The sequence below is a fragment of the Pinus tabuliformis genome, chromosome 9 (genome assembly GCF_031772625.1).
Source record: "Pinus tabuliformis cultivar Carrire ecotype Pingquan chromosome 9, CPIR1, whole genome shotgun sequence".
Classification (NCBI taxonomy): Eukaryota; Viridiplantae; Streptophyta; class Pinopsida; order Pinales; family Pinaceae; genus Pinus; species Pinus tabuliformis.
The window spans coordinates 1,624,592,597-1,624,611,462 of NC_142307.1; the positions used below are offsets into that span (position 1 = coordinate 1,624,592,597).

General features: G+C 39.0%; 1 protein-coding gene across 3 annotated transcripts in view; it reads right to left on the bottom strand.

Moving 5' to 3' along the window:
* The window catches only part of LOC149155035 (uncharacterized), a 74,814-nt gene extending 57,407 nt beyond the window's left edge, over nt 1-17,407 (bottom strand). For all 3 annotated transcript variants that reach the window (XM_089443300.1, XM_089443302.1, XM_089443299.1), the window contains exons 1-3: nt 17,195-17,407; nt 17,007-17,107; nt 16,821-16,924 (exon numbers count right to left, since the gene is read on the bottom strand). In XM_089443300.1, coding sequence (XP_089299426.1) covers nt 16,821-16,924; nt 17,007-17,107; nt 17,195-17,273 — 284 coding nt within the window. In that variant the 5' untranslated portion in view covers nt 17,274-17,407. The remainder of the gene's footprint in view (nt 1-16,820; nt 16,925-17,006; nt 17,108-17,194) is intronic.
* Between the last annotated feature and the right edge of the window lie 1,459 nt (nt 17,408-18,866).

Below are 18,866 nucleotides of genomic sequence, written 5' to 3' on the forward strand. Positions count from 1 at the left end.
GATGTGCCTAGTTCAGATATGTAGGCAACCAGACTCTTATTTATGGATTCCCTAATCAGCAGCTTTGCTCTGATTTCTCCCTTCTTATACTTGTGTTTAACAGCAGCAGAGGCATTTGATGGAGGTTCTTGAATCTTCCCTGTCACATGATCTAGGAGATCATGATCTTCTAATTTGAGATCTAATAACATCTTCCAGGCATGGAAGTCATCACTTCCAGTCAGCTTGTCATTCTCCCTAAATTCAAGCTTAGAGGAATCCATTTCCTTCGATGATGATTGCTATAGATAGAGTTTGTCTTCTCCTCAGCTCTGATACCATGTAAAGTTTTGTAGATGTTCTATGCTAAGAGCAATTTCACTTTTCTCACAGCAATCATACAAGTAGATAAGCAAAATGCAGATAGAACATATAAGCAGATCTTACAAAAGACAAATCAGAAACAAGAAAAATGTATGTGTTCGTTTCGGCGGTCAACAGGATGCTTCAACCAACAAAGTCTCCTTTGGTCAGCCAGCCCAGCATGTGTCACAACAACCCTCCAACCAGTAGATGAGTCAACCCAAGTCAGTTCTACAAAAGTCAACGCTGTCCTGAAAAGTCAACGCAGGGGCAGCAAGCTAAAAGTCAACGCATTAGCAAAACAGTCAACCCTTTGACCTCGATTTTTGTGCCAGGTAGTACGGCCTTCAAAAATCGAACCTCCCACAAGTTTTCAGCTTGTTTGGACCAAGCGTTGACCAAAGTCAACGCTGGTCAAACTTCTGCGAAACCCTAGCAGCAGAAACCCTAGCAGCAGAAAAATCCTCTTCGTCCTTCCCACGTGTGGCTGAAATTCGTCCTCCAGGTAGCTCGTACTTTTAGGATGAGAGAGGAAGATGTGAGTTGTGTTGTGATCAAATTCTCTCCAACTTTTCCTGTATATATATCCATCAATGAGGGTGTGTGACACATCTGTTGGGCATGTGAGCCTACATTACAAAACTGGCTGACCTTGCACATATAATTTATTAAGAATAATAAATTCAAAATATAAGTTCTGCTCATCGGATTAAGACTATTTTTATATGGATTTTACACCTCTCAGAGAGAGGAATCCAACAAAAATATTAGCCTCTTAATCTGAGCATCAGAACATGGAGTTTGGACCTAGTTGTCCAAATTTAACACTTACCCATACTGGAAATTCTTCGACCTTTTCTTTGGAAGCGTCGAACAGAGGGAACCATCTTTTGAAGAAAACAGGCCGATTCCCGAACTCCCAAATCCTCCCCTCGACCCATTCCAGAGCCTCCTTACTATCAAAACTAGCCATGAACCAACCTTTAACCAGCGAATTTGTTTTGAAAGAAGAGGCTGGGGTATCCAACCACTGACTCTCCGCCCATTGCCTAAGGGATTTGCCTGAAACAGGCCGTCCTCTGATTCTGCCTACAAGAGTGACCTCTGCCACATCCAGAACCTCCTCCACCTGCACATCCATGCCAAGAACCAAGTTCGCAAACCGCTTCTTCTTCAGAGGTTTGGCCTTCTTTCTTTTCTCCCCTGCCTTCCGCGACTCCGTCTCCGCACCCTTGGCTCCGACATCAGGGTTTTGATCTCCAGCTTCCCTTGACGTCCCACCTTCAATGCCTGCTGATTGTTCAACCCCATTGCTGAGCGGGGTTTCTATCAGCCCTTCAATCGGACTGCCCACATCTCCTTCAACCGATAAACCCTCCTCTGAACCCTTATCTGCACCGAGAGATTTTGAAGCAAGCCCCTGCTTTGCAGGCCTTCCAGCACCGGTAGAAACCCCCTCCGGCCCTGCTAGCCTCTGAGAGGAGTCTTTTGAGAAAAGGACTCTGTTAACAGCCGACAGATGGGAATTTCCGCCGACCTCATTCCCTGATGTTTGTATTCCCCCTACAGGCCTCCAAATCCCTATATTTTGAGCTGAGCTGATGATATCTTCAAGGCCGCCAGTCGGGCAAAAGATTTTTGAGGGAGATAATGACTTACCACCAGGTGGGACGAAACCCTTGACACCCCACGCGCTTAGTTTTGCTTGAGGGTTTTCTCCCTCAGAGCCCTTGCCGTTAAAGCCCAAACCGCCAGAGAGGTCCCAACTCTCGTCCAACAATCCTTTTGCAATTTTAGAGGCTCGCGAAGCTCCTGCCGAGAATGCGCCAGACCCATGACTGTCATCTTTCCCAAAGAACTCACCGAGGTTCTGCTCATTGATATCCTTTCCCCAAACCGAGAGGATGTCTTCAGGGGTCGGGTCAAGATCCATTGATTCGTTTGCAATTACCATGGTAAATATTACACTAAACCCCGTAATAGCGACACCTCCTCGCAACCGTTTACCCGGGAATAGCGCTGAAACCGCCTGCAGACAAAAGAAACTAGCTTGCAAAAGGACCGGAACAACATAACACCACGAAAAAATCACAGGTATAGCCTCCAGTAAACCGCTCACGACAAAACCCAAACCGTAATCATTTTTTATTTTTATTTTGTTGCTAGAAATTCAATTTCATTTTTTTTATTTTTGCTTTTCCCTTTCGGTTTTGATTTTTATTTTATGACATTTTGATTTTTGTTTGAAACAAAAGATAAAAATTTTAAAAATTTCCATTTCCATTTTTTTAATGTGACTTTCATATTTCTAAAGAATTAAATCTAAATAAAATTGTGTATTCTCACATTAAAATTTTAAATTTTCATGTGGCCTTTGGCCCATTAAAAATTTAATTCATTAAACCTTTTGATTTTTTACATTTGTTACATTAAAAAACTTAATTAATCAGTTGCCACATTAAATTTGTTTTATAAAACTTGGCAAAATAAAATTTGCCTAAGGAGTAATTAAATTTTTAATCTAAAGTTCCTTCTTGGGGTTTTTTTGTGTTAAGTGTTTTGGGACTTTAAAATTAAAGGGAAAATTTTGTGGTATTAAAATTTTTAATTTCTCTATAGTCAAACATGTTTAAATAATTTTTTAAATCATCTCTAGAGATTGACTATAGGAAAGCATAAATTTTTTTGGATTGGTGTTAGTTAAGAAAAATCATTTTTTATTTTGGAATTATTTGAATTGCATAGCATTTGAATTTCATGGTTCTTCATGATATTTAAATTTTCGAGATTTAATTGTTAGAGTATTTTTCATGCTAAGGTTTTCAACATTTTCTTATGTTTGACATCTATCGAGACTGTTCGTCATTCAATTAATTCTAAGTGTGGTTTAATTACTTGAACTATTGGATATTTGTTACATATTTCTTGGTGAATTTTTCAAGTAATTATTAAGTACTTTGTCATGGAATTGTGATAAATTGCATACCTTTTGTTTCCTAAGCTGAGTATTCTTTTGAGCATCTGATATTGAATGGTGAAGAATATTTTGTTCTCTTTGAGCTATAATTGTATTAGAAATATTTGGAGTAAGCTTGTGGTTTAATTGTCATACTACTAAGAAGTTTATCTTTCAATCTTTGTCTAGTGAAGTGAGCAATTCATTTTGGTGTTTAAGAGCTTTGATAGATCGCGACATAAGCGCTTCTAATCCTCGAATCTAACTTCATCTCATCTTCTAATCATCTCGTGCATTTGCATATTAAGTTAGTTCTGCATAATTAAAATTTACTTCCAAGCATAAGCTTGGTCGATAGAGAGATAGATACCCATCCAACTTTGCTTGAGAAGTTTGCTTTTAATAGTACTTAAAATAGTGACCTTGCAGTCGTCAGAGCCACAACTCTCTGCAGCGCCAAAGGCACCGGGTATGTTAGATTTTCTGGAGAGGTATTGTTAATCACACTTTAGTGTGCTCCACCTTATCTTCTCTCTGCCAATTACAACGAAATCAGGCTCAATATAGAAAGGATCGAAGGGTTAAAACTTAGATAGGCATTTAACAAAAATTAACTAAGTTTCTTGCATCTCACATTAACTTTATGATCTGCATTTCATATAAGATAGTTATTCATCTAAGCAGCAGTTGCAAATCAATTACTTGGTCCTAAATTTACTAGCAAGTTTGTTGACTCCATAAGGCATTGGTATTAATCGGTTAAATCTAATCAAATCCTATAAATCTTGCTAAATCTTGATTAGTTACTTGGTCGCTTCACTGTGTTTCCCAACTAGTTCTCCTTCATTCCATTTCCGTAGGGTCTACCCCCCTTAGCCTGATGTAGGGAAACAACTTAAACAGAGAGATTGGGGATCAGGGTGACAGCCCCCAATCTGAGTCGTTGTCGCGGTGCCTAGACATTATGTGCGACAACAAGCTCTACCCCATTTCCATGGCCATCACCCTGGTTCCCATAGGCCCTAGATGAGCCTCCTCTACTATTCAGGAACCCATGATTCTTCCAACCCCTGGTGGGCAATGAATGGCCCCACCTTAAAGGGGGTATCCACTGCTATACTTTACACATCATGCTTTCATTCCTTGAGCCCCGAGCAGTTAACCAAAGAACAATCATAAAAGGCAAAAGGCATATGAAGAAGGTGGAAAAATCAAGGGCGGTGCCTAGACATTTTGTGCGACAACAAGCTCTACCCCATTTCCATGGCCATCACCCTAGTTCCCATAGGCCCTAGATGAGCCTCCTCTATTATTCAGGAACCCATCATTGTTCCAACCCCTAGTGGGCAATGAACGAACCCACCTTAAAGTGGGTATCCATTGTTATACTTTACACATCATGCTCTCATTCCTTGAGCCCCAAGTAGTTAACCAAAGAAAAATCATAAAAGGAAAAAGGCATCTAAAAAAGGGTGGAAATATGAAGGGTGGGGTAAATCATGTACCACAATTTTTCCCTCCAATACATGACTTACCCAAGTGTGGGCTTCCCTTTGTCATCTACCCTTGTACCCTGGCATGTGACCCAGGATTGCCCCTTCATCCCCTACTTCGTTCCATCACTTTATCACATGCCACCACCATTTGTAGGATGTACCCGAGACATACTATCCACTTTAAAAGTAGAAACCACCTAATAAGGTACTTGGTTAACTGCCCTTGGAGCTTGGTGACATTAGCACATGCCAAAGCCCACTATGGAGGGCATGCCATTATGAAGTGCCTACCTGTTGTCCATGCTTTTAAACTCTTTAACTTGATTTCTTTAATGACTTGGTGTGCTAGAAGGCAAGGGGACACATTGGATCTCATGCAAGATTGCAGATGGTCTCCATCTAGGGTTTGGTCTCCCTATACAGGGTCCTAACCCTCTAGAGGACTACATTGGCACATGTAGGGTGTGCGTAGAGAGCCATGGGCCTCCACACATGTAGACAACATTCCATGGATCCCCAAAGTCATTCAGAGATTTCTCATGGTTGACCTATTGGACGAGGAAGATGCACCTGGTTCACCATGCCTAGCCGACCCCATAGTTATATCATGTACTTGGCAGATGACCCAGGACATGTATGATGATGTGGCATCACTTATACTATCATCCGAGCCCTTGCAGATAGTCTACAGGCATCTTTGATATGTTTAGAAACCCATGAGGACACTTGTGTGCCCCCACACCCATTTGGGAGCACCACAAGTTCATTATTTGGAGAACAAGGGGCCAACCCCTTGTCCACTGCGTTTGGTAGTCCTATTTCATATTATGGCACCTATGGACTTCATTATGACTCCTCTAATGCCCAACGACATGTATTATTTATCATTCGACCTCTTGAGAGGCTTACTCTTTTGATTTTGAGCTAGTTTGGTGGCTTGTCACCAAAAGATTGTTATTTTGCACATTATTTTATTTTAGGGGTTCTATTAGGCCTCGTTGAAATTCATCTTGATAAGCTATCTATTTTGCAAAACGAAGTGTAAAGTCTTTGAAGTTGCGTTTCTTCTGCCCTAATGCTAAGTGAAGTTGTCTTTGAAGCCTCCTTGACCTAGAGAATAAAAATCCATATTCATAGTCATTCTTGACTCCAATCTCCCCAAAGGATTAGGCACTAGTCCACCATAGGTGATCACCCTAAAACCCTAAAATTTTCCCCTCTTCCTTTCTTTTCTAGGTCTAGCCCAATTGGGTCTCCTAGGGCATCAAATTTCTTGCAAACCACCCATAAAAAAAAAATCGAACTCTTGGCTCCTACTGCGCTGGTGTATCTCCTAGGTGCCCTCCAATTTTGAAGAAATTCTGATGATGGGATTTTGAGATATCCCGAGTCCTAGCCTCGAGATTGAATCTTGCCCTTGGTTTCCTTAGGCTAGAAACCTCACTGGGATCATTGCATTAACTTTCATTGAAAATTCCTTCCTTGATCCCATTCTCCTCCCTGATTAGGTCAAGCACATCATTGGTTGCTCAACCCCATTCTCTTGACCTAGCCTCGGGTCCACTTGGTCTCGTGTGGTCCCACAACTTATTGAAGCTAATTTCACAAAGACCGCTTGGAAGCCAAGTCCACAAGGACTTTAGGATCTAACAATCTTCTTAACAAGTTATAAACTCAAACCCTAGCTCTTAGAATCCCCCTAAGCCCTTCCTAGAGAGCCTTTCATCTCGCTTTCAAAGCAAGCAAGCCATATATATGAGCCTCTCTTGTGAATAGGCTTCCAGGATCACCTCTCATCCTATCATTGATCCATTATTTCGTGATCCTTATTATAACAGGTTTCCTCCCATCGGTGAAAGTTCGTAAAGGGTACGAAGCCTTAGCCGACGTGACATTAGGATATTGCTCCATTGTTGCCCTTGACCTACTAGTAGCCCTTCAAGGATCCCCTTTTAGGACCCCTGCTAGTTTGAGCAGTAACAGGAGGTACTCCCACAAGTCTAACGTACTTGACTTGTGTGGAGAAAACGCACGAAAAACATACTTTTGCGGGCTAAGTACCCAAGAAGTAGGTTTTGGACCCAAAGTGTGGGCTCGGAACCCAAATATCTTCATTGTTTATTCTAATTGTTGTAGAGGACGCACCTAAATGGATCAAAGGGCTCTTATGTCAATAATTAGAGAGCTATTTATATGAGAGACCGTGAGAGGTCTCAACATATATTGCAACTCATCCATTTGTGAATAGTAAATCAACAAGGAGAGCCGTAGACCTCAAGAAAACAGAGCTGGAGCAGACTTAGTCGTTGGCATCTCTAGAAGAAGGTCGAGTGGATTTTCTGTTTGTTTCTGAGCAGACCGAATCAAAGAAGTGTTGGTCGAGAGTCTCAGAAGGAGTTGTTATATCCAAAGAAAAGGGGCCAAAGCCCTAAATCTTTGTTCTACGTCTTGATAGAAGGTCGAAGCCCTAGTTTCTTGGTTACAAGCAAGACGAAATGCCTCAGAGTGGTAACAAAAGGGTTGAAAGGTCTCAGGATCATATGAAAAAGGAATAGAAGTGCCACAGTTGTTATAAGAAGCCCTCAAATTAGACCGATTGCTCTGTGGAAGGTCATGACCCTTGTGGAAGCCTAGAACAATGAACAAAATTGTTTAAGTCTGTGGAAAGGAGGATGATATTCTATGTTGGACGATTTTTTAGCATAGTTATTGAACTTTGTTGATCAAAGGAGGGTGTGAACAACTAGCTTGAAGGCTAATTATATACTGATATTGAAGGACTATGTGACTATGAGTAGTTGAAGTGGTTCTAGCTAGTATATGCAGTCTATTTGAAGGATTAAATGCATTGTGAGCAACTACATGGACAAAGGAGTTAAAGGAGCTATTTCTTTGCGGTTATTGGAGGCAAAGGATAGCTAGGTACATCAAGGACAAGAGGACCGAAAGGGCTAGTAGTGAAGGGCATCTATGCCAATTGTTTTGGTAGAACATACCTAGTGTGTTTGTGCGCTTGGTAAGCCATAGACCAGACCTAGGGTGTAAAGAAAATTCAACACTATTCCAACCTGTTCATCAATCTGGTCAAATGAAACCCTTCTCGAAACTTGTTCTCACCATATACCCAGCTTCAATTACAACCTTCTCATAAGTTCCCAAAACACAATATTGAATCTGAACATTGAAAATACATCATCAAGACTTTTTATGCCTCAGGAATTATTCACCACTGAGCCTTGATCATCTTGCTTCTTCCAGAATCCAACTTGAACTTAAAATGAGCCTAGAAACATCCAAAAACCATATAGAACTATATAAATCTATACAAAAATGAATCATTCTACAAAATGGCAGAATCAGGGCGTATTCTATAGAATAACACTTTACAAGCGCTGCAAAAGGTCTTAACTGTTTGATAAAATGGACAGATCAGGTGCGCCAATAACCCTTATACAAAACTTTTGACCAATTATGACGACTCGAACCCACAACTATCATTGAACAAACCATACCATATAACCAACCAACCCGAGTGCTGAGTCATGATCTATGAGAGATGAGTACTTACATAATCAAGATTACAGACATTGAGACAAAAATTTGTTTCGACCCATTGGAGTATATACATCTGAGAAACAGACAAGTCATTACTATAGAGCTCAACCTCGAGCTCGATCATCGAACGTCCGAAGACTTGAACCATCACCAGTCATCACATAACGAAACAATGCCACTGCTACAGAGCTCTACCATGGGCTCGATCGCCAGACACAATGTATATAAACAAATTTCCAAAGACTCGAATCATCACCGATGATAACAAACGTGCCACTGCTACAAAGCTCAACCACAGGCTTGATCAACAAGCACAATGTATATAAATGGACGTCCCAAGACTCGAACCATCATTAGTCATAACAAAGGTGCGCATTGCTACAGAGCTCTACCACGGGCTCGACCACCTAACACAATGTATAAAAACGAACATCTGAAGATTCGAACCATCACCCATCATAACAAAAGTGCCATTGCTACAAAGCTCACCCTCGGGCATGATCACCAATTGGTCATAAAAAACAGACGTGCCACTGCTACAAAGCTCGCCCTCAGTTTTGATCACTAACCGGTCATAAAAAGCAGGTGTGCTAGTACTACAGAGCTCACCCTTGGGCTTGATCACCAACCTGTATGTAAACAACCATCTGAAACCATCAAACGTTCCACAGAGTTCAATTTGGGCTTTTTCACTGAGATATCATTATTCAAATTGTGTGTTCTGATGGGGTTCTGACACAGTGTATTTACATACATTAACGTGGACCCGGGGCTTCGAGAGCCGACCTCGGGGCCGACCAACGCATAGTGTGATCTTTGCTCAATACAATGTTTCCCATGGAACCTGGGGCTTTAGCCCTTCCCTAATGTCGATGATGTGACCGAACAAAATATGATCATGTCGTGTGACTTTAGCACTCAACCCTTTTGACAATACAACCATGCATGTGACCCTATCTTGGGGGTCCATGGTCGTCCCCATGATGACATCATCATCATGCCACAAGGCAGCCCGTGAGGGGTGCCAGGTGTCACCCATTTTTGACCATTTGACCAACCAGAATCCATCATTTGTCCCTACCATGTGGCAAACCTTGGAGACACCATGTCACCTGTGGACATCATCATTTCTAACCAATAGAACTGCGTCGTGTGCCAATATTTTATTGATCCAGTGGGAGTGATTAAGTGTCATGCATCTTTGTTCATCATCCACCATCTACACTTATGACCATTGTTAGATTAGATTAAAGATGCACACAATTTAACCCCATTAAACAGTGTGCCAGTTCATGCACCTGAAGTTGTCGATTGCCCTACAAGAGATGGATCCACCCTCAACATTTGTGACCTTTAACAAATTTGGTGACTTTGGGTTTTTCCCAATAGTTTAGGCCCTCAACTAATGTTGATCTTCAAATGGCCATAACTTCTCATCTGGGTGGAGTTTTTCAAAGTTTAATATATTGTTGGAAAGGTCTCGCAAAGGACTATCCAACCATACTATCCATAGAGCCGTTAAGACATCATAACTTTGACAAAAACTCAAGAAACTTCATACCTCTTTGACTTCTGTTCATGCAAGAGATCCAATTGTCATCCTACTTCCTTCGATTTATGAATGATATTGCCTCTGCATTGGACATCCCCTATGACATCAATGACACTTGTTGTTATCAATGACAACACTATGTGGAAGAATCTCCCCCTTTGTCATTGATGGCAACACCACTAAAAATTGATGGTCATTGATGTCAATAGGTCAAGTTCTCTTTGACATGCATCAAACTCCCCCTGACATAGTGATGAGGACTCCCCTGTCTAACTACGAAGATGCCTCCTTTCTTTCCTTCCTTCTATCAATGCCTTCATTCTCTCTTCCAATCTACCTGCTCAATGTATGTCCTATTCATCAATATATGTCAGTATGATTTCTCAAGAGAGTCGAATTTGTACCATTAAAGAGACCATATTGGTCAACTCATAGGAGGCCAAACTCATTATCTTCAAGGGACTGAATTGATAGTTCCAGTTGGAGGCTGAATTGTATTTCCAGTTCACTTTTCCTTGGGGGCCTAATTGATCTTTGGAGGGCGAGTTTGTCCTTGTGGTGATCACACTGCTTGGAGGGTCGAATCTTCCTTCAAAGAGAGAGGTCGAATAGTGTTGAAGCAGAGATCCATCTTTAGAGGCCAAATTCAATATTGAGGACCGAGTTTAATTTCCAGAGATCAAGCTATTTGAAGGCGCCGAATTCAAACTTCCAAGAGGCCCAAATGCAAGAAGCCAAAATTGCACTTTAGAGGGGCCGAACTATAGAGGATCTTATAGCCATTATCTTGGAGGATGAATTATCCATTGGAGGTTGGGTTGCTTGAGTTTCTTAGGGACCAAATTCATCACGTGTTGGGGTTGAGTTATCTTTCAGCTGTCAGGTTCATGTTCCCCTAATTCTCAGGAGGCCGAGTCTATCATCACCTCCAGGAATCTAAAAGTGTGCTCATTGTACATACATTTTCCTTGCTAGGCCAAATACATTGTTGAGTCTGAGTTAGTTGCAAAGGGGTCAAGTGTATTTGGAGCAAAGTTCATTGTTAGGGTTGAATCCTTCCAAAGCATGAGATCTGATCCTCATTAGCAGAATTTCATGAGGGTTCCAAGTTCTAAAAACCCTCCCTCGTAAGACATCTTCATAGTTTTGATTTGCCCCAGTTAGCAATTCATTGTCTCTCTGATTGAAATTATGTGTGGCTAAAGCATTTGGTACTTTTTCTCTAGTTGTTACATATTTATTTGCTGAATATTTTATAGTTCTGGTTATCACTAGTAATTTTCCTAAAAATAATATTTCAGTGGTATCAGAGCATGATCTTGTCCAACTGTGGAGATTTTTTCAGTAGATTGATTTCTTGAGTTGTGCAAATGACCCTTGGAGATAGATAAAACATGACATATAGGAGAGAGAGAGGTACATGAGTAGGGAAAGTGAATTGCAAATTGATGCAGAACCAGAGTCACCTGAGCATAGAGAAGGGGGTCTAGCCATACAAGAAGACACAGAATAGATGGGGAATTAGGACAAGGATGAGATAGCCTTTCAAAGCCTTCTCAAAGCTCTGAATGATTTGGCGAAAGGCCAAAGGGAGATAGTTGATAACTTGATATGTTGAGGCAGAAAAATAGTGGGCAGATATAGGGCAACAAGGGAAGTAATGGAGAGTCAAATGTTGGAGAAGGTACATCCCAGAGTATATCCACAAGCAATCCACTGTTGAAAATCGATGTCCTGTGCTGAAAAAATTACTTAAAATGAAACTTCTTCCCGCGGAAATATCAGTTAAGAAATTGTAAATAGAACATACACTATATAAACCATATGCAAAATAAAAGACAACAAAGAAGACAATGAGACAGAGAATTTAGGTCCAATGACCAGGAAGAAACCCACAAGGGGAAAACCCAACCAGATTCTTCTTCTATTAGAAATCAATTGTTTAGCAGAGAAACAAAATACAATGAGATATCAAGAGAATGAAGAAGTTCACCCAAATCTAAACTAGCTGTAGCAAGAAGATCTCTGATAGCAGCAGCTGATGCAAACACTGAATCACTTTGGCTCACCAAGTTTTGCTCTTACTCTCCAAGTCTCTCTCTCACTCTCTCAATCCTTCTCTAGTCTCTCCAACTCTCTCTCTCACTCTCTCAATCCTTCTCTAGTCTCTCCAACTCTCTCTTTCACAAGTTCGAAGTCTCCTTTCACAATGCACAAGTGAGTAAGTAGTGAAGATGAGAGACACATATATATAGGAGGAGAAAGGAGTTCAAGCCATGAAGGAGGAGTAACTCGCATGCCTTGAGGGAGAGTTACATATGGCATTTAGGGAGGTACGCATGCCTTTGTAACTCATGCCATTAAGGAGATATGCTTGCCTTTGTAACTCATGTCATTAAGGAGATATGTTTGTCTTTGTAACTCATGCCAAAAAGAGGAATATGCATGCCTTGAAGGAGAGAGTGTAACATATGCATTGAAGAGTGTGTAAGAGGAATCCTTTATGACGAGTCTTTAATGCGCGTAAGAGTGTAAGAGGAGTGCTACGAATCCATTAAAAGAGAGAGAGGGTAACACATCATTAAGTGAGAGAGGGGTACAAGTGCCATCAAGGAGAGAGAGAGGTGCGAAGTGGCATGATTGAGTGCCAAGTAGGAAAAATGACATGTATTTCTTTTTTAATAATAATATTGTAGTATCATAAGGATAATAAATAATATTGATGATTAAGTAAAAATTGAGCAATTAAGATTGATTAAGGATAAGTTAAGTGATTTTCCATCATCTATACTTGATTAGTAATTGAAGCAAGGTGATTCACTATTTTTGGAAAGTCATGCTTGAAATGATAGACATGACTTTCTATTTTTAGAAAGTCACTCTAGAATAGTCAAAAATGTGATTTTATTCAAGGAAATTCATCCCTTAGTTGCTAATTTTCAACACTCCCTCTCCGCTAGAGAGGAATTTCTTTCTAAAACAAGGATCTCTGCTTTGGAACAGTGATGTTATAATCTAATGAAGAAAAATCATAACTAGGGAAATTCATCCATCACCGTATATTCACTTGGGGGATTGCCACTTGCCAACACATGACAAGTATCTTGCACAACCAAGTTTGATCACTGCGGGGATTACCACATGTCAAGGATCACACACAACCAAGTCTCTACTTGGGGTGATTACCACTTGACAAGGATCATGCACAACCAAATTTGATCTCTGCTTGGGGGTTTACCACTTGTCAAGGATCATGTTATGAATACTAGAATATTCATAATAAAAAATAATATTAATGAAATAATAATATTAATAATAATTAATTAATGGCTATTAATTATGAACGGCAAGGGTCAAACGTTCTTACCATTCACCTTCATGGCCAGTCAATGCCTATATAGGCACACTGCCACGAAGGATTGTACTCACCCCATTCAGTTTTTATTCAATAATACAATTACTATTTACACTTACAGAATCTACACAATTATCTTGCGTATTGGTGTTATCTCTTAACAGTGGTATCAGAGCACCGAACCTCCCGTCTGTGCTCGTTATTACATTCCGATGACCACAATTGATCCATTATTTCAGTCTTCGTCTGCATTGTTCCTATCCATCTCGACCAAGCTCCTCGACACCTTGCGTTCCACCGTCCAATTCTCTGTCCGCCTTGCCTACACTTCGTCCCCAAACCATCACCGCCATTTTTTTCCATTGTCTCCTGTTCCTGTGACACCTGGTCTACCCGACACACTTATGCCAGTCCACTGACCCCTGTTTCTGCTGCTCCCCTCCACTGTGAACATCGTTGTTTCCCTCCCTTGCTGCCTTCTTCCTGACCATCTGCTAGCCTTCAAGACCCTAACCTATCCGCCATCCACTCTGCTGCCCTATTCTAGTTGTTTTGTCTGTCAGTCAATCACCTATCCTGCCATCGCGAAGAGTGCCGACACCCTTGGCTGTTGTTATCTCCACTCTGCCAGCCACCCTCCCGACCATCGCGACTTCTCCGCCAACCCTCCCCGACCGGCACGAAGGTGTCAGAACTCCTGTCCGCTGGTTACAAAAGTTATATAAAGTTACATAATAAAAGTCATACAACGAGACTTTGGGAAGTTATAATATATGTGTGTGTTTTACAAATTTTTCAATTAACTTATATAAACTATATATATATATTAATTAATTAATATTTAAATAAATAGTTAATTATAAGAATTAATTATTTATATAATAATTAATTAGTTAATTAATGAAAACAAAAATAAAAATCAGTTCTACCCTGAAAAAAAAAACAAAATTGGGAATAATAATGAGAATGTCAACATTAATAAATATCAAGAAAAACTTGATAAGGTACGTCATCGCCTTGACAATGTCGAAAAAAGAGAAATAAAGTCAGGAGAAGGACAAAAGAAGATAATTGAAACTCTAGAGGAATTAGCTAGTGATATAAAAAAGATAGACAACATTAAAAAAAGTGTTGCAAGGAATGCAGAATCAAGAAAAAAGGGATTTTGATTATCATTAGCCCCTTCTTAAAATTGAGAGATGAAGACAAGTGATTGATGAAGACAAGTGCGAATCAACCAGTAAGGTTGAACAAGAAGAAAGAATGGATCAGTTAATTGAAAGGGTGAATTTAATTCTTGTAAATCCCTTAAATGCTCAAGAACCTACATAAAGTCCCAAATCCCAAGAAAGCGAAGGACCCATAAATCATGAGATTCCACAAATACACTTCTCGGGTAGCCAATACTATACAAAAATTCTAGAAAAAGAATATCAGTGAATTAAAAAGGAGCTACCCAAGTACGATGGTAAAGACCATAAGGCCTTATTGTTTGGGTTAGTAAAATGGATTCCATTTTTCAATCAAACCCACCATTAGGTGAACATGAAAAAATCATGACGCATTCCAACAATTTAGAAGCAAAGGCATATGATTGGTTCTTATGGTGGTCTAGCAAATGTGATGCCCGTTCTTTTCATTGGAAGACTTTTGTGGATGCTTTGCTAAAAAGATTCTTGGACGAAGAAGAAGATGATGCTTACTAAAAATTTGTTCATCTCAAGCAAAAAGGGTATGTAAGCAAATATAACCACGAATGGGAAGTATTGGCTACAAGAAAAAGAGGATTTACTGATGAACAACTACTTAAAATGTATAGATGTGGACTTAAAAATTATATTCATGCGGAATTAAAATTGTACAATCCACAAACTATCGAAGAAGCTAGACATGCAACAAAGTTTATTGAACAAAACATAAGTTCAAAATGTCAACATTCAAGGAAGATTAAGACCTACAACAATACTCAGGTAAAGAGAGTCAAACAAATGTAGGTATTGTGGACACAAATGGACGTCAGGACAGAGATGCCTTAACAAGAAATTAACCGTTAGGGTAAAATAAATATTATAATTAAAATTGACCAAATAAAATTGAATGTTAAGCCAATTTTTTAATTGATCAATTTTAATTATAATATTTGTTTTTAAGTAAAGGTGATTTCTGGATCTGGTTGCATTTTTGCTATTTAAACAAGATGATATATTGGTTTTTTCACCTTTGCCTTGAGCATGAACTACATTGGATAGTTTGAAGGGTCGACCAACAACTAATGCAAAAAGACATTCTCACAATCAATATAAATCACAAAAATCTAAAACCAAACATTAAACTCAAATTTTTAAAAAAATTTATCAAATTTAAATTTAAATTAAACAGAAAAAATAGTATAAAATATACCACATTTCATCTATTCCGTAGTAAAAGCTGTCACGCTCACCTTATAACGCATAAGGATTTAATTAAATAGATAGTAGGTCATGGTTCAGGGAAAGGGGTGCATCTCACCTTACCATCAATGTTTAATTCCCAAGATATGAATAAGTGGGGCAAAATCAGGTGCAAGTCTGCGTGACTTCGACAAAATAATCCTCTCTGCCATGGTAATTTAGCCGAATAAAAATGCATGTGTTAATGACTCTCATCGCAAAAACCATTTCCATGCACAAGCCACCCACCTTTTCGAACCAGTTATAATACTTTTCGCCACTTGTAATCTTCGACGAGGTGCTTTGAAAAAAAATTCAAAAGCAGGCATATCAGTGACACCAGTTAATTTGCCTTCAGGAATTGTGCAAGCAATAATACAGAATGGCGTCGTCAGCCAAGGTCACAATTTAGCAAACTGTGTAATCCAGTGAAAAAAAATCTAATTATGGTGTTTGAATTTTTTTATTTGTTTTTTTAATGGCAGAAATGAATTCAGTATCGCAGGAATGTTAAAGCATTCAAAATTTTGAAGCTAAACCGCTGTAATCAAGATTTCCAAAAAAATTTGGCCAATTTTTTTTTTTAATTCTACCAGAAATTCTATTGAATTTCCTACCAAATTGTGGGCCTCGGTAGACTACGGTATACGTAATTAAATTCGATCAAATACCGTTGCATTGGAACTTAACTTTTAACTGACCATTACAGAAACGTCGGCTTTTCACCCTTATTTTACACTGCCGTTTCAGACGAACGATATTAGAGCACGGATTAACAATATTATAGAAACTAATTTCGGTGTGAGATTCTCAAAGTTAACCTCAATTGTTAAAAAATGCAAATGAACCCCACACAAAATCTTTAAGCTTCGTTTATGTTCCAAATATCCGGTCAAAATTGGACTGAACTGTAATTACCTGGATCCTATCTGTGATTTATCTTGAATTTTTTTTTATTGTTGATGACATTTAGAGTCATTTCGTCTCAATATATATACATTAATATAAAATTTCATTAAGTTGGCAAAGGTATTTAGTTAATAATTGTTCGTGAGGTAAAATTATCTATAATTGGTCAAAAGAAAAGAAACGGTGCTCCCTAGGTATAATTGATTAAAGAGGAAAGAAAAGGTGCCTGGAAGCAATGTAGCCCTGATCTTCAAACTCCCACAGAAACCGAACAATCTTCACGTATTCCCTCGCTTCGAGCTCACACAACATCATTCTTTCATGGTAAAGCTGAAAAACTTCAGCATTGTCATTATCATTGGAATATTCAACTTCAAGAACTGATTCTGTGAGAATAAGTAAATATACTCACACACTTGACTAAATTCTCAGCTGCTGCACGCTCCCGCTTGGGATCCCTCTCTGAATCCACCGAAAATCCTTCCAATTTGCACAGCAATTGGCCGATTAACGCTGCACCAAACCAAGCAAGCATTGAGATTAAACTGATTATAGCACTGCGTTGTGGTAGATTTGGAGGAAAATATAATTAACGTCTACCTCGAGTTTGAGCCATGCTGGAGCGATGGCCAGGTGATATTCGCATGAAATTAAGGAACGGGAGGGCTATTTGCTCCATTTCTCCTCTTTCTTGATCTCCAAGATTGGTAAATGGAACAGTGTGCCTTTAGAAAGTCGAACTCAAGACCTCCTTGGGAATAACCTTGGGAGAAACGAGCTTATCACATAAGAAGCACTTTTCGCATTTTCGAAACTCTCATTTATTATTACATTTTCAAATCACCATAATATATTAGTCAAATTCTATGGTTTATTGCATTTCCAAATTTGTTGTGTGTTATTAGCATGTGCCATTATAGTACTTGCTTCATTGTCAAAGTATTTTGATTTCGAGTTCGTGTAATTTTAATCAAAATTTCAGTAGAAGTGATTGAACTTTTTATTATTTTGGTGGTTTTTTTATTAATTAAAGTTTAGGAAAAATGTTGAATATTTCTCATTTTTTGGTAAATTTAAAAACAAATTTCTATTTTATGGAAATTTTATTTGTAATTTTCAATTTCCTAAGTGAAAATTGATGTGACATAATTGGGATTTATTTTCGATATTAGAAATCATTTAAAAAAAAATTGTGAGTGGTCATTCCGTCAATGGGTGCATTGGCACTGACATTTATACAATGCTCTAAGTAAGTCCTTTATGTATGTGGGGGTATCATTGATGAGTGCTCTCACACTAACACAGATATTGCTAGTGCATTTTCCTCTTATTTCATTTTAAACCTTTTTTTTTTAATCTTAAACTTTTACAGATTTATTTGTGCGGGAGAACAGGTGCATGGAGTTTTGAATTTGTAAGGAATGAAAGATGTGCAAGAGAGGGGTATGTGCGAAGTTAAGGAAGTGCGAAGAAGCATCTCTACACCTGCATAGAGATTGTACAAGAATATGTGAGAATATGCAATTTCTTAACTTTAATCACTTCCCTGTTTTGTTTGATATATGCAAAGCAAGTGGATATAGCAAGTTCAAAGGAGATGGGGCAAGCTTTGGAGTGGCAAGACTTTCAAAGGACGAAGTAAACATGGAGAACTTTTCAGGAGATGTTGAGAATGCATCTAGTTTATGAACAAGAGTTTTGCAAGGCTATACACAGTCCCTAAAGGATGGAAGTTAAGCCCCTACATGAACATGAAATCAGTGTTTAGCAAGGGAGGAACGGTGGTGCTTTCATTCGCAAATTTCTGCATCTCTGCATACATTTGTGAATTAAATACTTATTATGCAATATTAAGTGAAGTGTATTTTTGTGTAGAAGAAAGGTTGTGTGGAACAGGGAACATAAACATTGTTCCACAATGTTTCGTATCTTTACATACATTTCCACATACCTCCATTTATACAACACTACATATTAATCAATTAATAATTAGTGTTTTTAGCTTATTAAAGATTGGAACATGTAAAGTTTAGGGGTGGGCGATTAATTTTATTTGAGTTTCTCGAATAGTAACTGTGATTTCACATTTGTGAATTAAGTTCATACCTATCAAATAAGGATGGGTGAATAATTGTGCACACAACTATGTCGACGTGGGCACATTTTATTTGATATCAAGATGCAAATGAGCTCTGGCAAAAGTGCTTTACAAGTGGCTCTGAGTGCGGAGGCACAATTAAATCTTCTTTCACACCTCCACACTCTGTATAAC